Source organism: Chlamydotis macqueenii, chromosome 21 (assembly GCF_036417535.1).
Source record: "Chlamydotis macqueenii isolate bChlMac1 chromosome 21, bChlMac1.mat, whole genome shotgun sequence".
Lineage (NCBI taxonomy): Eukaryota > Metazoa > Chordata > Aves > Otidiformes > Otididae > Chlamydotis > Chlamydotis macqueenii.
In genome coordinates, this window is record NC_141576.1 from 9,211,582 (window position 1) to 9,234,235 (window position 22,654).

A 22,654-nucleotide genomic window follows, 5' to 3' on the forward strand; every position below is an offset into this window, starting at 1 on the left:
GCTCTTTGAATTCAAGCGCAGCTCAGGATAGAGGTGATTCTCCTGTGCAGAAACATTTCCACTCTGAATTTCCTACCCAAACAAATTGTAAAACTCAGCTTTGTTCCCAAAATTATGCCATCCACCTGCTCGTGTTCCATGATTGCTTCTCCCTGCTCGCTCTGCTTCTGAGCAGCCTTTGCTTGGCCGGTTCTCGGTCCCGTTAACACCCGGGACGTTTGTTTGGGGGCAGGTGGCAGTTTTGTGATCCCGAACCGAGACTGTCGCGTTGATTTTGCAGAAGATGGGCCCGTGTCGCCATAATTCTGTCCTCCATAAGTCCTGCTCAGCCTTGAAATGTTTCTGAACTCCACTTAATTCCTCAGCAGTCACCTGCAGAAGATGCATTTTAAATTAAATGCTTGTTTTTAGCGAAGTGTGGATGCTTTGTTTAAAGCATTGATTTGGATGTTAAATGTGACTGTTACAGTTTGGCAGAGATTACCTGTAGCCTTGCGTGAACCGTGGTGGCTCCAGCGCCGGCTGACCGGCTCCTGTTTGTTTGTTCCTCTGCGCGGTGCAGGTCAATCAGCCGAAGCTGCCCCTGCGAACGCTGGACCCTCGGATACTGCCTCGAGGACCAGACTTCACGCCAGCCTTTGCTGATTTTGGGAGGCAGACCTCCGGCGGGAGAAACGTACCTGGAAGTGTGAGTTAACCCCAGCTTGCTGGTTTAACACCGGCCTTAACACCGGTGAAGTGCGTCCTCACGCGCTTGGGCCTCTTCTGGTGCGGCGGTGGTTGTGGGTCTGTCTGGATGAATGCAAGGGTGGTGGTTGCTTGGCTGCCAAAATTCAGGCAGATTAGAAAAACGTTGCGGATGTGTTTAACTGGTACGTATTGGTCTGGAACGGGTTGGATCTCCTTCCCCGTTTCCCTCGCGGGAGGTGTGGAAGCGCGTTTCCGTGCTGGGGACCTGGCGGTGGCGTGCGCGCGGGTGCACGTTTCTCGTACTCCGGCCCGGGCTGTGCGCCGGCGTGTGTCCTCGCAGGAGGCTGTTCTGTTCAGCGTGCTGGCAGCACAAACCGATTTTACTAACAAAACAAAGGCTGTGTATGTCCGTGCTTTCTCTGTGCTTCCACACGTTGCTTGGCTTCAGTCACTTCATTCCTTGTTTTCCTGCCTTCTCCTCCGCTTTTCCGTCACCTCCTCTTCGTTTCCCTATGTCTGGCTTTGCCCAAACTCTGAAATCCCTCTGCCAGTCCTTCCTCCTTGCCTCCGCTGTCCTGCGTTCCTGGGGCGCGGGTGCTGCCCGGGCAGCTGCAGCTGGAGGGTGGAGGCTGCCTCCATTAGCTGCAATCATTGATTTATTTTTTTTATCTGTCTATCAGATACATCGTGTGTATCTGCCTAGATATATTTGATGACATAGCCATCGTTTATCTTCCAAAACTGCTGGTTTCAGAAGAGTTCACTGAGTAACCTTGACTTCCAAGTGTGCAGATTTCCAGCAGGCTCGGAGTCGAATCCAACAGTTCTGATGCAGATTTGAGTTGGTGTGATATTGCTGGTCTCGTGGCCGGTGCCTCGGTTCTGGGGTGCACCTCCATGTCTTGGAGTAGCTCTGGTGTTGCGGTTTCTCTCGGAGCACCACCCAGTCCCGAAACCTCGATGCTGTTTGAGGTTGACGTCGCTTTCCTATGTTTAGGACTTGCAGGTCGTACTCCGGTGCCTTCTCCCCTTTCATGCGCTGAATGTCCCAGCCTCTTGGCGTCTTGGTAACGTCCCTGTCGCTCTTTCTCTTTCCGCAGGCCTGCAAAGTGCAGAGCAGCCCTGGATTGCCTTCCCTGGCTCGGTGCGGGTCCCCAGCATGCCCTCTCTTGGTCTCGCCTCACCCACCATTGAGGAACCTGCCGATAGGGGTAAGCCAAATCCCCCCCCCTCTCCCCAGTCTTTGCACCTTTTTGTAGAGTTGTCTTTTTCCCTAACGCCCACTGTTGATAAAAGAACGACTGGCAGAAAACTTTACAAAAAGGTGCAATGTTGTTTAAAAACAAAAAAAAAAAAAAAACGAAACAAGACTTGCATTGTACCCCTCTAGGCAGTCTTCAGTGGTGGGTGGGACATCACCAGCTGAGGGCATGCTGGGACGTTGGCCTGAGCGGGACCCGCGAGGGGTCTGCACTTTGCAGACCTGTGGAAAGGGGGAGAAAAGGTAAGTCCCGCTTACCCCGTTCATTGGAGCATTCAGCACATAACATACATCTGACATTTGCGCCTTTGCAGAGTGGAGCCTTTCTTTGCGGTTTTCCCGAGGAGGGTTGGAGGGCAGCGGTGCCTGACGAGCCCCGCCGTCCTGCGATGTCGGTGGCTGTAGGATGAGAGGGTTTTCAGCCCCAGCAGAATCCGACGTTATCCTCTCGTAAAGCATGGCGAGAACCTGCGCGTGCGCTGGCTGTCCGCTCGGTCATTCCACCCCCGCTCAGGCCATGCCCATGAACCATTGAACCCCCTGCGCTTCCTCGCCCTCGAAATAACGGCCGGCAGCTCAGCGCTAACAAGCTTCCGGCACGTTGAGAGTCTTTTGTTTTGCATCCTTGGCTTTTTCTCTTCATTTCCTTCTTCTCGCTTGAACGTGTTGTATGACTGTTCGTAGAGCTAACAAACGTCGCCGCAGCCAGCGTGAGGGGTGTGGCTGCGCAGGACCAACATACGGCTGCTGAACACGGGGCAGGAGGTTAGATGGGAGCAGCGAGGAGTGAGGTGCGGACACTGGGAGATGGGGCTGGAGAGGGCCGGTCCGTCCCGGCGCCGAGGCAGGACGTGGCTGCTGCTTTCCTTCCCGAGAGGTGACGGAAACTCGAGTCGCGTCGGTTCGTGTGCTTCCCTGGAAGGCAGGGCCGCTCCTGGCGTCTGAGCGCAATTCCGCCTTCCGCGCGTGAAGGCTGTTGTAGAGGGAGAAACAGTTCTTTAATTTCTTGGATGTCTTTTAAAACATTTGGGCTGTGTCCTAAGAGCAGGGGCGAGTCGTGAGGGAGAGCACCAGGCTGCTGCGCGTTTTGACTCCTCTGCGGGAGCCTTCTCCCTGTTCCTTTCTGCTTTCCTTCTTTCCCCTCTCTTCGTCCAGAAGACAAGTGCTGCGGGTTAACGTGGGCACATCTGGGAAGCACTTCTCCATGCCTTCCCTGGAAAACATTATTTCAGCACGAGCTGTAGCGCTGTAACTGCAGGTGCTGCAGCATCTGTATTATTTACTTGGACTGGGTTACGGAAAGGAGGCCAGGCGTGACCTCGGGCGCCTCTTTAACGTACCGCTTTGTAAATCTGGAACCAAAAATCCCCAGGTTTTTTCTGTTAAAAGTTTGATCCGTGTATTATTTTATTACACATTCAAGGGCGGCTTCTGTTTGCTGTTTTTAAAGCCTAATCAAGCAGCTGGAACCAAGTTTATTCACAGATATTAAAACAACGCCATCTTAAAGAAAGCCGTTGTTCTGTTCGTGCCCTTAAGCTCTGGTCTTGGAGGCAGCACGGCTGTGACGTGTAACGCGCTGATATTCGGGAGACGCGAGAGCGGTGCGTGCACCCATCAGGTGTTCGAGGGAGATGTCACCAGCTCCAGGGAGACGCATTTGCTCCGAAAGCCAACGCTTCAGTTTGGCATGGACCCGTTCCCAAGGCAGCGCCGTGCTTCTGCGGCTCTGTCCTCGCCGTTCCGGCCCGGCTGCGGTTGGAAGCTCCTCCAGACCAGAGCGACCTGCACAAGAGAGACGGAGCGGCCACAGGTTACCTCCGTCGGCTTCGCCCGTGTTCCTGGGGGAAATGAGCCCGCACACTTTGATTTTCAGGGCACGCTGCCAGTCTGGCCCTGGTTGCCAGGCTTTCCGTGGGCAAGGAGGGGTGCGATGGGGTCTTGTGCGCGTGGCTGAAACCAGGAGGTTTTCTGTTGCGTCATTGTCTGGTTTTGCAGCTGGAGGGAAGTTTCTTCTTTTGCAACGTGGTCAGAACCTGGGCAGCGAAATTGTGTGAGATTGCGTAAAACCAGAGGTGGATGTCTCGATGCAGACTTCGCTGCGTCACGCCGGTGTCAATCGAGGGCTCTGGGTGGGAGCGGAGAGGGGTCGTAGCGAGGGTTTGACAACGCTTGTAGGCAGGCGTCAAACACACCAAAGCATCGTCAGAGCTCCCCGTCCTCACTGGCTCCTTGCGCTGTTGATTTCCCCGGAGCAGTCAACGGTTGCGTTACAATTACGGCGTGTGCCCAGAAAGGTTTGGATGAGTCCGAGGGGTTATTTCTGTGCGCGCCAGTGGGATCTGAACGCAAGCCTTCGCAGGCGGTGGGGCAGCACGCCAACGCGCTGTGCCGCGTAGCCCTCTTCCGTACGTCGCCTGGCGTGTGAAGCACGTCACGGCATGAGGTCGTTGTCTTCTGACAATGTTTTATTCTGTTGCTGTTATCACATAACAAAGCTCCTAAGAGAGCTCCAGCGGTGGCGGTGGTTGCGTTCGTTTGCATTCATCAGCAGCACATATTTCGATTGTCAAAGCCAAGCGGTTCAAGTTGCAGGTACGAGCTCCTGCCTTTGAGGATTTTATTTTTAGTTGCGCAAAGGTGGGTTTGGGGCTGATACGTGGCGTGAGGGGCACCAGCGGAGAGCCCCTCCTCCTGGATTCAGCGCAGCTGCCTGGGTAACTGCGGTGGTTTTGCCTCTCTGATGCCTGTTGAATCCCTTTGTTGAACAAAGAAGTGTTTAGATGGCCCATCCTTCATGTGGAGATTGCCTGCTGCCCACTGAAGAAATTAATTACTGCTGTGGAAAGTAACGGGTTTGATAACGGAGTTCTGTTGCTGCCCTGATTTTTACATTGGGGTTGGACATTTCTAATAAATGAGTTCAGAAATATGAATGAGCGCAGGGGAGCAGTAACCTCCCGATAACACTTGATAGCTTTATCCTTAATCAGAAGCTGCCAGGTGATGAGGAGGCAGTTTGGGGGTGTCTTGTGCCCTACCGCTTGTCCAGCTGGTGAGCAGCTCCCCAGTTTTGGCACTGGCTGGACCAGGAGGAGCATCGTGTTAAGACGGGACTGCAGAGAAACGCTGGATGCTGTTTCAAAGCACCGCGCTTCCCTTTCTCCCTCTGTGAAGCTACAAAGAGTGTGACCCGCGTGTGTGAGGCGTCGTGTTTCTGCAGTGCAGGAGCAGCGCTGGCGCTCCGTTCCATGCGTTTTGTAGAATTCCTGTTTTAAAATGGCTCTGTTTGAAGCAACCTCCAGTAAAACTTAACTGGCAGAGCTGCTAATTTATCGTTGCCCAATTGCTTGGGATGGCACGTTTGAAGTACACCTGTAAGGACTTGTTTAATCCTTAAATCACCTTAGCTGTGGTGCTGCAGTTACGTGATTTCTGGCTTTCAAGAGGGCGTTTGGTCAGTCGAGTTCGGTTCTGCAGCGCTTACGCAGCATCCGGAGCATCACCGATGCGCACAGCCGGTGGTCATCCTGTATCTGTGCCCGAGAGAATCGTGTTTGGTGTCTTCGTGTTCCCTCCGACCAGCCTGGCCGCCGTCTCGGGTCGGAGGGAGTCCTCACAGCCCTGGGATGAGTTGCTGGTTGGCGATGTTGGCGTGCGCCCTGGAGTGTTTTGTCGAGCTGCGAGTTTAAAAGGGGATATAACAAGGAATGTTTTTGTCCTAGTTGTTGAATGTTGGACCGAGGAGATCTCAGCCAGGCCAGAGGAGAGAGCCCAGGAAGATCATCACTGTGTGTGTGAAGGAGGACGTCCACCTGAAGAAGGCAGAGAATGCCTGGAAGCCAAGCCTGAAGAGAGAAAACCAAACTGAGGACCCGGAAAATGTCAAAACCCAGGTGAGAGCGTTAGCGCGCGCCTCTGAGTGCGGCAGTCAGTAACAGGAGGATGGTGACCGGCCTTTGCCATTGTGTAAGACAGCACAAAAGGGCAGTGAACTCCAGTTTGAATCACAGCTTTCCCTACCTTGATTGATTTTTTTTTTCCATGTGTTTATTCTTGACCTGGGGTTTAAGTGGCGTTCCTGTGTATGAAGCGAGTCTAAACAGGGCACACCAGACAACCTACCGCCTCTCCTCCAGGACTGCTTTTCTATTCCTAGTTTACTAGAATATTTCTGTCTCCATTCTAAAGCAAACAACCTCAAACTTCCAGCACAGAACTTGCTTTTCATCCCCTTTTAGACTGTTTCTGCCCTGGACCTCAGCAAGACTGAGGTTCCTCTGTGAGGTTCCCTCCGTTCGCCCTGCCCAGCCCAACAACGCCGTCTCTGAAACATTCTCTGTGTGTCCTGGGGCAGCTGCTCTGGGTGGAGGTGTTTGCCTGGTGGTCAAACTTGTAATTTGTAGAATAAGTTGGGACAGTTTTGAAGGACACTGGAATTCTGTTCTCGGGGCCAGCAGCAGTGTTGTTGACTTAATTATCATTCTGGATAGAAAAAAAAAAGTGTCTTAAAGTAAATATAGAAGTTGATGACCTCTACTTGAGGGAGAAGGCAGCCACTCCCCGTTAATTTATATCTCGTGGCTAAATTGATATCGAGAAGAATATTTCAGTTGGGTGGCAGCAAGGACTTTGTGCCTCTGTCGCACTCGGAAAAAGCACTTGGGCATTTTCAAAAATCCTGCCCCACGACGCTGGTCTGTGGTAGGCGGTTGCTGAGTTAGAGCTGGAGCTGGGCTGTGCACACGTGTGTGTCTGTGTGTCACTCAGCTTCCTAGAAGTTCCTAAAGGACGTCTTCTCTGTTCTCCTTTAAGTTCGTTCCTGAAAGCCGCCTGCTCGATTAGTGCTTAGACGTATGGTTTTTCTGTCGTTCAGGAGCTGTTCCGCAAGGTACGAAGCATCTTGAACAAGCTGACGCCCCAGATGTTCAACCAGCTGATGAAGCAGGTGACAGACCTGACGGTAGATACGGAGGAGAGGCTGAAAGGAGTCATCGACCTGGTCTTTGAGAAGGCTATTGATGAACCCAGCTTCTCGGTGGCATATGCCAACATGTGCAGGTGTCTTGTAACGGTAAGAGCCGCCAAAGGGAGATGGGAAATTCCTCTGCGCACATGAGTGTTCTGCACGTTATCCCCGTGAACCGATGGCAGTAATACAAACGTGGCAAGAGCAGAGTTAAGTGTTAGTTTCCAGATGTAAAGAAGAATAATTTACATGATGGATTTCTTCTACGTTGGTTGGCCGAGCCTGCAGGCAGAGGGCTTTGGGGGTGGTGTGGTGCTTGGAGTTAAGGACGCTTCGCTCTGCCCAGTCGCAAAATGCAATGAGTCACGTTGGGAGAGTTTGGTTTCTCTCCCGTTTCGAAGGGGATCCCAAGGCAGCCCTGCTGGTTTTCAGGGGGTGGATTTGGAACAAAATAACCACCTCTCCCCCAAACCTTCGTGAGGTGCAACGGAGGAGCACGGCGCCAGAGCCTTCAGCACGTAACAAGAGCGGTTTTTAGCGGTGCGGCTTTTTAAAGGGCCCTGTGAATGGAAATGTCATCTGTTTGCGGGCAGAGGTGGTGGCAGCCAAGTTTTGAGTGTGACTTCACGTGTGAAATGTAAAACTCCGCTGGCAATTGTGACGTGATGCCCAACTGTCACAGCCTCTCAGGCTTGCGCTGCTGAAAATGAAGTGGGTAATAAAATGTCATGGATGGCGTACAGGGAACCTCGCTCGTACGTAGGGTTTAGCTGTATTTCTGCTGATGTTTTTCTTCTCTCCTACAGCTGAAAGTGCCCATGGCAGACAAACCTGGGAGCACAGTAAATTTCCGCAAGTTGCTGTTAAATCGCTGCCAGAAGGAATTTGAAAAGGACAAGGCTGATGACGACGTCTTTGAAAAGAAGCAGAAAGAGCTTGAAGCTGCCACCACTGTAAGTGGTATTTTTCCCCATAAATTCTCAGGGCTCCCTCTGAAAATGATGTCTTTTGAAGACGGCAGTCGACTTGGGGGGAATTTTGGAGTTGAGAGTTTCATTCTGTCACTGTGGCTGAGTGTAATAAAAAATATTTGCCTTGATTAGCAGGTTTATACCAGCCTCTTTTTGTGTTTTTAAGAGAAAGAGAGTAAACAGGGACAACAGCAACTACAGGCATAAAACTGGATCTTTTGAAGAGCTCTCTGAACATGTGTTTTTCTGTTCTACAGCCGGAGGAGAAGACGCGGCTCCATGACGAGCTGGAAGAGGCCAAGGACAAAGCCCGACGGAGATCCATCGGGAATATAAAATTCATTGGCGAGCTTTTCAAATTAAAAATGCTGACGGAGGCAATCATGCATGACTGCGTGGTAAAACTGCTGAAGAACCACGATGAAGAGTCCCTCGAGTGCCTTTGCCGCCTGCTCACTACCATTGGCAAGGACCTGGACTTTGAGAAGGCAAAGGTAGGGCAGGAGCGGGAGTGAGGGATGAGGCTTTCTGGGCAGGGAGGGAAAAATGAGTGTGGGGTGGCTTTGAGGAGGTGGAGGCCCCATCCCTGGAAACATTCAAGGCCAGGTTGGCCGGGGCTCTGAGCAACCTGGTCTAGTCAGGGATGTCCCTGCTCCTTGCAGGGGGGTTGGACTAGATGACCTTTGAAGGTCCCTTCCGACCCTAACCGTTCTATGATTCTATGATTCTATTTTTCTTCAGGAATTTCTGTGTGGCATGAGGAAATGATCCACTGTTCTGTGGATGTTTCGTCATGACCTGGCCTCGCCCCCTAGTCTGTAATAGATTCTGTATCGTTTTCAACGGAGTTCTCCAGCTGTTAGTTGTTTCCAAATATTTAATCCAAACACACAGTCCAGAAATCCTCAACATTCACTTTTTCCACTAGAATGTACCTCTTATCTTGCAGTTTCCAAAACATTAATACTTAGAGTTGTTTCTTTGCCGTTGAAGGTTGGTGTTACCTACGAAATCTACCATTTAATGTGTTGTTTGGGTTAAACCTAAAAAAAAAAACCCTCATTAAGTGGCCTAAACCCCCACCTGAACCTTCGTGGTTGTGTTTATTTTGTGTCATCATCGTCTCCAGCTGTGCTGGAACGAGGCAGCTGTTTTGCAACCGCAGCACTCCCTGCTCCTCCTCCCGATTTTCCAACAAATGTATATGGAGCATTGCGCATTCGACGAGCTTCTCTTGGCACAGACAATCCGCTTCTCCTTCCCAAAAGCCAGGCTTGGGATGAAAAAGCATTCGAAGGTTTTGCCAGAAATCAGTGGGACTCAGCTCTGGAAACAAACTGAGCTAATGGTTTTCAGCTGCTCGGGGAAGGGAGTTCCCTCGCAGCGCGCTGGAGCGCAGGGATCACGGTGGGTCCGGCCTGATCCTTCCAGGGAAACGGTTTCCTAAATGGTTTGTGGAGCGCTGACCTCTGCTCCCCCAGGCTGAACACCCAGCGCGTTAACGCCGCGGCCTGGCGACGCGGCTTTGAAAGGGCCGGAGGCCGAGATGAAATTTCTCCATGTGCTTTGGGAAGAAAACAATCCGACTTCGAAGCAGTAGCTGAGGTCGTGCCGGATGAGTCCCGGCTGCTGCTTGGGTCTTTGCGGGCGTGGAAACGCTGTGAAGGCGGCGGTTTGGGGCACTGCCTGGCTCTGCGGCCCCGAGCCGTGGCAGCGCGTAGCGCGGAGCCTGCGCGCGGCAGGGGATGGTTGCAGATGCCGCGTTCCCGCTGTGGGAGGCTGCCCGTGTTCTGTCCTTGTGATTTGTTATTTCTGTCCAGATTGAGTGAGAATCCTTTATTTAATTTCTATTAATGGGTAGGTGTTTGATTACGCATTTTTATTGAAGCTGGAGTGTTAGTGGTGGTTATAATTACAGCTTCTGGACAAAGTCCATTTTAAATATTTTCCCCGTCATTCCTAGCTTCGGAAACATTTGCTCTGACCTGAAACTTTCCAAGGCAAGGCCAGAACCCAATTTTAATAGGGTTTTTCTTATTTATTTAAGTATAAGGGAAAGGGTTCACCTAGTTTTTAGTGAAGGGAGTGGGAAACATTTTATAAAATTGCCCTGAAACTTCTTGTTTACAACAGCAAGAGCCCCCATTTTGGGGAAAAAGGCTTTCTGGAGCCTGGCAGGTCAGATTGGGACCTGACGGGGGCCTCTGGAATGATACCATTTCGTGTCTTAGTGCAAACTGGTTTGGATGCCATCCCATTGCTGCTTTTTGGATGAAAAGGAGCTTGGGGGATTTCGTCCCACGGCTAAGCCTGTTCGACAGCTTCCTGCTGAGAGCAGCAGTGCTGCTGCCCCCACTTCTCTTGCCTGAGACAGTTTGGGAGGTAAAGCACCAAAATGCTGTTTGCAGGGTCAGTTTTGCACCCGTTAAGTTTCCTGAGCCAGTTTTTGCTGGGCTGAGGTGGAAAGGAGGAGCTCAGAGGCAGAGCAGGACTCCCCTTTCTGGTGGCAGTTAGCCAGCAGACCAGCTTAGCTGTGCTGTGAAAAAAAACCACGTTGATTTTTTTTTTTTTTTGATGGATGGCACGTTTATTGTGTACGTGCAGAGGGTGTAGATTATTTGAGTAATTAAACACGCAGAGAAAGCGTGTGCTGAACAAAGGGGGTGCCTCGTTTCCTGCTCTGCGCACACCCCGATCCAGCCTGGGGGAGCGCAGGAGACCCGACACGCGCGTCTCCGGGGAGCGGCGCGGGGTCCCCAGATGTGCTTCTGGCACGGAAACGCTGTAAGGCAGAACCCACCGACTCCCCGCCCGCGGGAGTGTTTTCATTTTCTTCCACAACGCGTTGTTGATGACAGTGTTCCTCTCGTGTAGCCTCGCATGGATCAGTATTTTAATCAGATGGAGAAGATTGTGAAGGAGAGGAAAACATCTTCCAGGATTCGGTTCATGCTTCAGGATGTCATAGACCTAAGGCTGGTAGGTACCGACTCATGTAAGTAAACGAGCGTGTTCCCATTAACGTCCGGGACAGAGAGCTCTCGTGTACGAGCGGGGATTTACAGTATTCACAGCAGAAGTGGAGTGTGAGGGGGAGATCTATGCCTCTTATCCCAGAATCCTGGCTGTCTAAAGACAAGAAGTCTCTCAGTTTTGCCTTAATGAAGGCCAGGGTTGGTAGAGAGGTGAACCACTGTGTCAGGTGTTTTGGTTCTGCCTAATGTTAGGTGTGCGCCCACAGCAGCTGCTGGTGACACTGCTCTAGCCCCGCTGCAGCAGACACCCCTGAGCTCTTTTCACAGCGGGGATTTTGGGTGGTTTTCCCCACAGCATCCCTGTGCTGGTCTGTGTCAGTCAGGCTGCTCGGCTGTCTCGGTTTCCACGCGCTCTGGGTGTCACTGTTTCCTGCCAGCGCTTACTGGTGCTGATGGGACCCAGGTGCTCTGTGGTGCCCACCCCACGCTGGGCTCAGGACAGCGCGTGACTGCAGTCCTGAGCGGGTTTTACTCGTACCTCAAATAGCTGGTTTGAAGCCAGTTTGGGGTTTGTGGAGGCTGACGTCACCACTTTGACTGCAGGGCACACAAAGACATTACCCCAAAAGTTGTGATGAGGTCAAGATCAAGAGACAGTCTGGTTATTTTGGGGATGGATGGATCGGTGCGGTGTGTGGCTGGATAGACACATCAAGCAGTGGAAATGTTTTGTGGAGAGACGGCTCCACCTCCCTCTGCAGGATTCCTGTCTCAGCCCTCACAGTCCCTGGAGTGGCAGAGCACCATCTCCAGATAAAATGCGGTCACTTCTTGCTGCTTTGTTTTCAGGGTTACGTTTTTTCCCTCAAGCTTGGAGGAAGGGCTCTGATGAAGACTGTCAGTAATAAACAGACAGAGAGTGACAGCAGCCTCCCTCTAGTCCTCTCTTCCCTCTGAACCTAGAAAGACTGCACAGCTGCAGATGTGCAAGATGCTACAGGTTAAAACGTCTTGAATTCAGTCATCCCGCTCCAAAGTCAGATCTTCACCGCAGCCTCCATTCTCCACCAAAACCTGTACCAAAGTACACAGCTCTGACCGGTGGTGCTGGGATAACTGTGTCTGCAGCGTGACCCAGCTCCACAAAACCTTCCCTGCTTTCTCAGGACACAGCCCCCCTAAGACATTACAAGAGTGGGAGGAGGAGGCCTTATTCGTGGCGTTCATAATAACCACGCTCCCCTTGAGGTATCTCTGAGCACGTGTTTGTTTCTTTCCTAGTGCAACTGGGTGTCACGGAGAGCAGACCAGGGCCCGAAGACCATCGAGCAGATTCATAAAGAAGCCAAGATCGAAGAGCAAGAAGAACAGAGGAAGGTCCAACAACTCATGACTAAAGAGAAGAGGAGACCAGGTACAGTAAAAGCCAAGCTGGCTGCTCGTTTCACATCTGGAGGCTGCAGTAAGAATCCCACATAAAAGGAAAAAGTCTGGTTTTTCCCTGGGGGTAACGAGCGAAGGGAGCAGGGGCCTGGTTGTGGCTGAGGCTGGAGAAGGAGCAGGCTTGCCATGGATTGGCTGCGTGGATTTTTCGGGGCCAGATCCCTTGGGTAAAAATAAGCAATCGCAGGCCAATGGTGCTGAAGTTTCACATTCGCAGAAACCATCTTTTGATTTTGTGACAGGCTGCCAGAAATCTGTTATAGCGCGTTACTGCGTAGGAGTCAGATTTGCCTCCGTTCTTGCCCTCAGCGGCACCTGATGCCGAGAGCAGCACCTGGTTTCGCGAGTGACCGTGTTATCTCCAGCTGTTGCAGTCGTGGGGTGTTAACTCAGCCTGAGAGAGAATACGCGCTGAGAAATGGAACTGGGAGGAATCACTACCAAAACCAGCCCTGGAAAATAGCCAGATCTCTTATGCCCAGGCTGCTTTATAATAATAAAGTCGGGCAAGCTGGTTAAGTCCTCTTAGACTGAGGAAACACTGCGAAATATGTGATTTCTGCACAGAATTGTGCTGAAGCTTAGCAGAAACGTGCCGTCTTCTTTTCCTCCTCCTGTGGAACTTGGAGAGGGTCGCCTGCGTTCTCCCGGGGTGCCGCTGGGGCATCAGGGCTGAGCTAAGGGCGGCTGTTTCTCCTCTGGCAGGTGTCCAGCGGGTCGATGAAGGCGGTTGGAACACTGTGCAGGGGGCAAAGAACAGCAGAGTGCTGGACCCCACCAAGTTCCTTAAAATCACCAAGGTAGGTGCCGGCATGAGAGTCATTCAGAGCAACAGAAAAGCTGCGGTCTCTCCTTATTGTATCTGTCTGTCCAGGAAGGACTGTTACGGTGTTTACAGGTCAAAACTTGGGGTTTGGGACATTTCAAATCCCCAGAGGTAGCACTGTGCATAAGTAACGCACAAAGGAAGACTGTTGTATTCCAAATATTTCTGTTTTGCTTGTTCTGAGGGAAGGGAGTACGTCTACACTTTTTTCTCAGGTTCTTAGTGTCCTTTTAGTGACCCAGAAGTTCTGTAGGTTGGAAAAATCTCTGTTTTATTAAATGATGGTAGAGAGTGAGTTGGGGTGTCTTGTGATGGTGCAGCCCGTCCCACGGCTCTTACAGAAGGCATCGCACACTTGTCTGATGGAAATCCTTTGCTGCCTCCGGTTCTCAAGACCCCATTCTGGCACTGCTTAGTAGAATGAGGATGCCACGTTCCATCTGAAAACAAAATGTTCCTGACATGTCACAGATGGCGGCACTGCGGGCTTGAAAGGTTCAAGTCATACGAGGAGAGCCGTGTCCACTTTTCCAGTGTTTCTGGAGTTCTGTGTGGTGCAGTTGCATCCCTCAGTATGTGTTAAACTTCCGCACCCCTCCTCCAGACCAGCGTCTGCCTGTTATTTCACGGTTGAAGTGGTGGTTTTGGGACATTTATCTGAGGCTTTAGGTTAGGCAAGCTTGGAGAATTCTCCTTTTTTTATGGTCTTCAGAACAGCTTTGGGATTTCTTGCCGAGGAGAACTCGGTCTTTCACATACATCCGACTGTTTCCTAGAAATTCCCTTGTCCCAGTTAATGTCACTCTCCTTGAATTTTGCTCTCAGTGCCTGGATGCTTGGAGAGCTGTGAAGCAGAACCTGGATCGACTGCAGCCCTTGTGCTGGTCAAGCTCAGTTTGTTCTATGTGAAAGTCACAAAACAGACTCTAAAACTTAATTAGCAGGAGGGATTCAGCCAGCTTTTGTCTGGGCTCATCTGGGAAAAGCCTTCTGCCCCGTTCAGTACAAACGCAGTACAAACAGCGAGCTCCGCAGCGGCCACACTGTCGGGAGCAGAGAGGAGCTCGTACAGAGAGATCTGCGGGGTCACAGCCTCCTTGTCGATAAATTCACCTACTGGGTGTTACAAAATCAGTGGTCTCTTGTCAGACACTACTTTTTCCCACCAAATTCAGCAACCTGTTGTCGTTCTTCCCCCTCTGAGTTCTGTTTGTTGCCGTGCAGGTTCCCCCAAAGCCGTGGCTGGTAGGTGGAGCGGGCAGCAGAACAGTTTACCCATCACAAACTGAGCGTCTCTCGAGTGCTGACACACTGTGCTTTTCCCTCCTGGCTCCGCTTCAGAGTTCCCAAAGAAAAGCAGCTCCTGGCGTTGCGAACGCGCTTCACTGACGCTTGGGAAGAGGCTGCTTGTGCTGGCCTTGGTTGTTGGCACCCTCTGGTTTTAGCTAGGGTTCTGTCTTCCAAAAAGGTGTTAAAGCACGTTTGGTATTCCCAAGACAGGGATTGTTGCCAAAAAATACCCCATTTATAGTTAAGATCTACGATTTGCCCTCGTGATGGTGTGTCTTGGTGTGTTTTACAGCCCACGATAGATGAGAAGATCCAGCTTGTGCCTAAAGCCCAGCTGGGCAGCTGGGGGAAGGGCAGCAGTGGAGGAGCGAAGGCAAGCGAGCTGGGTAAGTCGGGGCGGGCCTCACCCTCTGCTCTGACAGCAGCCGTCCTCGCCGAGAGCGGATCCGGGTGGGAGTGCTCGTCTGTGTGCGCGGCTGCCTGGCGAGCAGGGTTGGAGCGGGGCAGAACCAGCCCTGTCCCAGGTCTCTCCCCAGCGCTTCAAAAAACAGCTGTTGCTCACCTGATTTCGTGATGCCGAGCTGTCAGCAGCTGCTGACCTTGTTGTCGCTGTTCTCTGTGTTGTCTTTCCCATCTCCCAGACTCCTTACGATCAAGTGCCACTAGTTTGAACAGATTTTCTGCACTGCAGCCTCCAGTCTCATCTGTATCTGCCTCATCCGCATCCTCAGAATTAGATTCTCGCAGGGCCTTAACCAGGTAAGCTGCCGTCGCTGGCGATCTCCCTTCCGTTCTCTGCACGCCTGCGCTTTTCACGTGCTGCTCTAGTTACTGGCACACAGAAAGAGGTTCGTTGGGTTTCCAGGAATGGCTGGGTTTTTTTCCCCTGCCCTGTGTACTTGGAGCTAACTGAAAACACATGCATCTTTTATCACATCATGGGAGAGACGGGTGGTATGAATTTTTAAAGCCGTTACGGTGAATGTTTTCGTTTCCACTGTTCAGTCACCCTTTACCTAAAGGATACGCTTGCTGGTAGTTCATAACAGGTTCAAAACTCTTCAGATAAAATCTTGTAATAAATAATGTGCAGATTGGATTCAGTGGTTGTGGATTCAGCCAGGTCAGTAGGTTTCTTTCTCCAGAAAAACGTGCCTCAAACCTTGCAGGAATTTAGCAAGGCTCTTAAAACGCTCGGGCTGTGCCTGGCTCTTCCCATGAGGTGTGACCGAGCCTGCCCGTCACGCAACGCGTGCGTGAGGCTGCACAGTGCTCTCGCACCCCCTGATTTCATTGGCGTTGCAGCCACTCCAGCTTGTAGCATGAAACATGTATTCATCCTTAATAATTTATTAACTCCAGACAGAGTTTATAAATGTACAGTTCATTTAAAATGTCCCTGGTTCTTCCTTCCAGTACACACCAGCTGCTAGACTGTTTTCTTGGATTGGCCCTCTGATGTTTTTCCTCCCGTTTCACCTAAAACTCTGCCTTACCTGGGAATTACTCCATTTTGGCATCATTTTAATCTTACTCATTTCATCACTCGTCTTACTCATTAATGCAGTAATTAATAGGACAGATCCTTGTCACCACTGCTGGTAGACTTCACTATTCAGAAGCTGGTTTTCAATAAATGGGTAAAAAAACCCACACTGCTCGTACAATTTCACAGTAAAACGGTGCCTTTACATTATAAAATCCAACGCTGTACCTATGAAAGGGGTGCCGTAAGGATGTTACGGATTTTCCGTGCGTTGGCTCTGCCTGTCCGCTCTGTGGATGTTTGTGTTTGTGCCTCTCTGAGCCTTGAGTTAATTTTGATTGTGTTCTGTGTAGCTGCAACTGTAGAGTGGAGGCAACCACCCCGCTGGGTTTGGGTTGTGGTTTTTGTCCTGTGTCTTCTCTAACATCACCAGCGTTGTGAGCAGGAGTTACTCGTACGATAACCTCCAACCGCGTGTGGTTTTGTTCCGCAGTCGCGGGAGCACGGGCAGGGAGAAGAACGACAAACCTCTGCCACCTTCCCTCTCCCGCCCCAACACCTTCCTGCGGGGCAGCAGCAGCAAAGAGCTGCTGCTCGACAATCAGGCACAGGAGGAGCAGCGGAGGGAGATGCTGGAGACGGTGAAGCAGTTAACGGGCGGCATGGAGGTGGACAGGAACAGCACAGAGGCCGAGAGGAGCAAAGCCAAGGAATCTGGTAAGGGGCTCTGCCGTGTTCAGGGAGTCTTGGTGAATGTGTGAAAAGGCGGAAGGGAAAATCTGTCAGAACAAGCGACAGATTTCTGCCCGGCCGTGTGAGTACCTGACCCGCAGTGACGCATCATCAAGCTGCGATAGCTGTGATCTGCGTCCCGAAGGTTTGTAACACAATGATTCATGGCAGGCCCTGGCCTCAGCTCCTCTCGCCAGCTCCTCGGTAGGATTCCTAGAGCTGAAGGCTGTGGGTACCAGCAGAACCCCACTCCGCAGCATTATCTTGCCTTCTGGTATCCTGTCACCGTCCTGCTGGTTTCTGGGGTCAGAGTTTCCAAAGTCAAAATCAGTTCTGCAGAAATGCTGCTTCAGTGCCCAGTGAAGCCCAGTCTACCCTTTCCAGAGACTCCCAGGGCCTGAGCAGTGAATTGTGTCTGGCACAGGCCGTGCACGGCATCTTTTCAGCCCTGCGTTGTTGCCAGCCCTCCCTGCGAGCAGGTCCCGGTGCGGTGTGGCGTCAGCACCCGCTGGGGTGGCTCGTCACCTTGGCAGTGCTGCAGCTCCCGCTTTTTGCTCCTGCCGGCTTGAGCCGATTTGTTGGTGAGAAAGCGTTGAGGATGCTTAGGATGTTCCCTGCGGACAGAACCTTTGCAATAGCACAGTTTTCCCTGGGAAAATGCTACAGCGAGGAGTACATCTCAGCTCCCGTGACAGCACGCGCTCGTCTGGAAGCCTAGGACTTTGTAAAGGGCTTCGTGGGGACGCAGGGTTTGGGGGTGCAATCAGGAGATGCTTTGGGTCGCTGCCCGTTGCAGTCAGCGCGTTTAAGTTTGCAGTGTGCTGTAACAGCTCACAGTTGAGTTATTTAGTGTTGATAGAACGCTTTGGAGGTGTTGCATCTTGTGTTGCTGCCGGCTGTGATTCTACGAGAAGGCTGATTCCCAGAAATACTGGGAGTTCGTAGAGGGGGAAATGTGGCCCAGAGAGAAGGGACCCCTGCCCGGATGGGACCGGGAACACACGCTGACTTCAGAACGTTCTCTCTGAAAATGATGCTGATTTTCCTTTTCCAAATGTGGTTTGTTTTTTTTTTCCTTATGTTTACCAGCCAAGCCAGAAGCTCCACCAGCTCCAGCGCAAGAAAAGCCTTCACTATCAGAGGAGGAAATAGAGAGAAAATGCAAATCTATCATTGATGAGTTCTTGCATATTAACGATTTTAAGGTAAGCAAAACGCAAACCTCACTCGCTCGGGTCCCGCAGACCTTCCTGCTCTGCTTTCTCTCCAGCACCTGTGGCTTTGTAAGCACCCAGCTCGCACCGAGGTAACAGAGATGGGGGGGCCTGTCAAAATTCGGGCAGCCGCAGCTCCATGAGCGTTCTTAGGACGGTTGTCTCCCAAACTTATTTTCTGCTCAGTTAGTAATAAGAAAAATAGCCCAGCCTGTGTGTTTTTAGTAGCAAGATCGGTGTGTATCTGTCATGAATCACTGAGCAGCGCCATCATAACAGAAGTTTTGGAAGCAGAAAAACGAGTGGGAAAATAAACTGAGGTTTTCCTTCAGTTATCAGAGCATGTGCTGCTCTGATCTGGAGGCAGATAAAGCAGTACTCAATAGTGAGCAAACCACTCCGGAGAACTTTAATAAACATGGGAGATTACCGAGCAGCTGTCATCACTTCCTAGTTAAAGGCTGAAGTTTTGTTTCCGTTCTAAATTGATTTTTAGCTTGTCCAGGGAGTTTGCGAGACGTGTTGCATTTGCTGCAAAGCTGATTGGTTTGCTTTTTTGCTGAAATAACTTTTAAAAACCTGCCAAGTTTAAAATGGCAGCACTGGGGAGTTCTGGTTTGGCACCCTGAAAGCAGAGTTACTGCTTCCGTTTCACAGGGCTTCCCATTAAAATCGGAAAGAGGAATATTCTTATGATGGATTGTTTTGGGTTCGCATCTTGTTACCAGGAGAAATTATTAAATCCTGGTTTGGAGGGGAAAAAAAAATACGCTTTGTTCGGCAGTGTGCCCCAGCTTGCTGGCCTGGCAGCTCTCAGCAGGAGGAGTCGGGGCAGCGGGGCGGGCTCACAAAGGAGTCCACGCTCCTTTTCCTTTTTGTGATGGACTTCAGAAGCTGACCCCTGGATCGCTGGGGCTAAGGCTGCTTCGCTTTCTCTGCTTGCGAACACGATGGCAGATTTTCATGGCTGGGCGAAAATAGAGTTGAATGATGTTAGACACCTCTGGTTCAGAAAGTCCATCAGCTGGAGGCGGCTCGTTTGCATTAGGGGGTTACTCGGCAACGGTAAATCCTCAGTGCTCTGCAAACGCGGCGTGCAGCAAAGCTTAAACTCGCGTTAATAAGGCCGTGTATGAGCGCGTTAATTTAGTACGTAGCTGAGGAATGGCCCCGTTTCCCAAGTTTAGTGTTCAGTGTTTAACCCCACTGTAAATGAAAACTGCTGAGCCGCGTGCCGGCGTCCACTGACAGCGGTGTCGACCCGCGGCACGTTCACTTCTCCATCCCGGAGACGCCGGGATCCGTCGGGCTCATCTGATGGAAGAGCTCCGACCCCGGCGTGCGGTCTGGGGCCCCCAGGTTTGTGACCTGCAGAAAAAAGCCGTTTGGGGCCTGCAGAAATGCATCTGGGGCTGCCAGTTCTGGATAACTGAAGGCATAACCTAACCAAAGAGCAGTGTCTTCCGGCAGGGAGGCCGTTGAGGTCCGAGCTGAACCTCGAAGGTCAGTGAAGATCTGTGCTGGTGGCAGTGGAGATTTCTGAAGCGTGACATGAAGCGCTCCTCTGGAAGTCGCTGTTGAAGTTGTTTATTTGCTCAGGTTTCAGAATGTACATGCCAGAAAGGAGAAGCTTTGTAAGAGGAAATTTTCCTCCAAGTGCTCCCACCTATTTTCTGCTTCTTTATTTGGTGTGGGTTTGCAACACAGGCGCTTCTGTGCCAGATCAGATCAGTAATGAGTGTGACCCGATGTCCTCTTTTTGACTTGGCTTGATATTTGGTGAAATAACAGGAGTTTTGGTGGCATCCAGAAGACAATTCCTGTCCTTTCACTGAGCAGCCAAACTGTACCCTGGAGCCTGATCATGCATTTTAAAAATTGTTTAGGGTGTTGGCATAAATTCTCATACCTTTTTTTCTTTTTTCTTCCTTTTTTTTTTTTTTTTTTAATTCTTCTTATTCAATTGCCATCTCAGCGGTGTTTTGTGGTGAGGTTCCACAGCCCAGTTCAGCACCTTTGCCTGGCAGCTTCACTAAATACTCATTTCCAAAAAACCCTGTGTCATAGTAAAAAATATTCTGCTGCCCCGTTTTTTGATGTTTCCAGCTCAGGCAAATGATCCCGTGTGTCGTTCGAACAGGAAGCGATGCAGTGCGTGGAGGAGCTGAGCGCCCAGAATCTGCTGCCTGTTTTTGTGCGAGTGGGAGTGGAGTCGACGCTGGAGAGGAGCCAGATCACCAGGGATCACATGGGCCAGTTATTACATCAGCTGGTGCAGTCGGGAAAGCTGAGCAAGCAGGATTTCTTCAAGGGGTTTGTATTCTGCACCTAGAAACCGATTCTTTTTCTTCAGCATTCGTTGCCAATGAACGCTGTGTTGGAGAGGAATGATGTCCCGCCTTGCTTCGGTGTCCTGCCTTCTCCACGCATCCCTTTTGAAGGAGCATTTCCACCTGGGTGTATTCATAAGTAACATCATTATTGTAGAATATTTTTAAGTATTTCAAATGCTTTAGTGAATGCAAATATTTTCCTATTTATGTAAGTATGTATTTCTGAGCAAATGCGGAGCTGTGTATTTAAGCGTGCCTGTGTAGATTGTTGGTTTTGTGGTGTATTTGTCAATGTTTGCCTTTTGGCAATTCATTGAATAACGACGAAAAGAGGAGGAGACAACACTCTTCACGTCACCGTAATGCCTGGAAGCTGTGTAGCCTGAAGTCCTGTGCATCCACAAAGCCCCAGCAGCTCTCCCGCTGTTAAACAGGCGTCGCCTGTCCGATGTAATTTCCCAGGACAACTCAAGTTGAAGCAGTAGCTGCGTCCTCGAGGGGCTGAGAGGGAGAACGTGCACCGGCTGCGGCACTCGACGGGTTAGACCTTCCTCGGGAGTTTCGGCCGTTGATTCATTTCAGCTCTCTGGGTTTTTTGTTCCCAGCCTGGATGTGAACTGGTGTCCAGTTGTAAAAGGATCCCTGTTCCCAGGGAGCTCCCCAGCACTGGGGAGCCCCAGTCCTCGCTGGGGCTTAGAGCAGGATTGAGTAAGACAGGGATAACCACAAACAGCAGCCAGCGAACGGCCAGGTGGAATAATGCTTCCAGATACTGAGTTCCTGCGTAGTTAGCCCCGTCTTACTGCTTTTACTTAAATCGTGTCTCATCGTGGCACAGCTGACTGCTCGGCATTGATCTCCCCACACCCGTGTCCGGCAGTGAGTTTCATCGTGACGCAATCCAGTGGCTCTCAGGAAAAGTTTAGGCAGCCTGAGTTCAAAACCGCATGGAACGGCAGTGAAGAAGTTACATATCCACAGGGAGGACGCTCGTCTGCATCCACGCGGTGGCTGATGGTCAGAGCGACACATTTCCATAACGGATTGTGATTAAAGCCCTTCCTGCGTTTCCTGGAGTGTGGATAAGTGGTTGTGATCTTGATGGAACAGTGGGACGTGCGGTCTGAATGTGGCGTAAACAAAGCGAGACGGCCCCTGAGGATGATGAAAGGGCAAGTGGTGTTCAGCGGGCACACGGGAAGAACACCGAAAACCACTGCGCTTACTCACGCGAGACAAATTAGTGTGTAATTAGGGGTTATGGGATGAGCGCTGGTCACAGTGCAAGTCTGGAGAGATACACAAGAGGAGAGCAATTTCTGGCCGACGTGCTTGGACAAACCTAGGTTGAACGGGTAGCGGAGGATGTGAAGAACAAAGGAGGTGGTTTCTGGGTTTGAAGCGCAAGAGAAAACGGGCATTTATAGTCACTACACTGCACCCCGGATTTTCAGGGAGAAACGAATCACGATGAAAAGTGGCAGGAGAGCCAGAAAAACTGCAGTCTTACGCCAGCCATGGGAAGTGAAGCCACCTGCAGGGCTTTTGTCGGAAAGAAGAGTTTTGAGCAATTCTGGAAACTGTATCCAGAGTTGGGGAGCGATTTTGTCATTCATCCTGCCACGCGTTCTGTTCTGGATGGAAACCTCCCTCCGGTGTATTGAACATTTGTTTGGTGGTGTTCTACGTACTCACATTTTGCTGATTAACTTACGTTTGGACTTCTGTTACGATTCATCCTCCTCTGTAAACGTTTGGATATTTTTAAGAAGACTCCATTTATTAGATGGTTTGTATTTAAAGACAAAAATGCTTTTTAGTTTTGCAGATTTTACTAGTTAGCAAACGATTTGTTACTGGAATATAAGAACTATTGTTAACGGAGCTTTCCCGGATGTATCTGCTGTATTTGCTCCCCTCTTTGCTCCCACAAAGGATTTTTAAAGTGCAGGTTTTCTTTGCCAGAAAAGTCTCAAATTAAATTGTATTTACTGCTTGCCATTTTTTCCTTCTTCCTTTGAAGCTTTTCAGAGACCTTGGAGATGGCGGACGATATGGCCATCGATATACCCCATATCTGGTTGTACCTGGCTGAGCTGGTGACCCCCGTGTTAAAAGAAGGAGGAATCTCTATGAGAGAACTTATACAGTAAGCGGTGCTGCTCTTCTCCAGCGCGGGCCGCGCTGAGCTGCCTGCCTGGCTGGGTTGTCGTATTTTCACAGCGTGGTTCCCGTCAGTAGATAGAAGACGGGTGGTGTTAGAGGCTCGGCTTCTCCTGCGAGCTGATAAAAGGCTTTGCTGCCTGAAAGCTGCGGTGGGAAGGGAGCTTGCTGCTCTGTCACTGTTCAGGGGTGGGAGTTTGATCCATAAATCTACTTCAATCCTGTTTGCTTCAGCTGAGCTAAAAAATTACCCCAGTGCCGGACAGTCGGAGCCGTCTGAGGGCGTGCTGAGGCTCTGAGA

General features: G+C 50.9%; 1 protein-coding gene across 1 annotated transcript in view; it reads left to right on the forward strand.

The window, feature by feature from the left end:
* EIF4G3 (eukaryotic translation initiation factor 4 gamma 3) overlaps nt 1–22,654 on the forward strand; it is a 139,925-nt gene that overhangs the window by 109,233 nt on the left and 8,038 nt on the right. Inside the window, exons 15-29 of the mRNA XM_086764370.1 lie at nt 563–688; nt 1,791–1,901; nt 5,677–5,847; nt 6,828–7,025; nt 7,727–7,873; nt 8,149–8,385; nt 10,766–10,870; nt 12,148–12,280; nt 13,015–13,109; nt 14,718–14,811; nt 15,067–15,184; nt 16,405–16,628; nt 17,733–17,848; nt 19,998–20,170; nt 22,214–22,339. Coding sequence (XP_086620496.1) covers nt 563–688; nt 1,791–1,901; nt 5,677–5,847; nt 6,828–7,025; nt 7,727–7,873; nt 8,149–8,385; nt 10,766–10,870; nt 12,148–12,280; nt 13,015–13,109; nt 14,718–14,811; nt 15,067–15,184; nt 16,405–16,628; nt 17,733–17,848; nt 19,998–20,170; nt 22,214–22,339 — 2,174 coding nt within the window. The remainder of the gene's footprint in view (nt 1–562; nt 689–1,790; nt 1,902–5,676; nt 5,848–6,827; nt 7,026–7,726; nt 7,874–8,148; nt 8,386–10,765; nt 10,871–12,147; nt 12,281–13,014; nt 13,110–14,717; nt 14,812–15,066; nt 15,185–16,404; nt 16,629–17,732; nt 17,849–19,997; nt 20,171–22,213; nt 22,340–22,654) is intronic.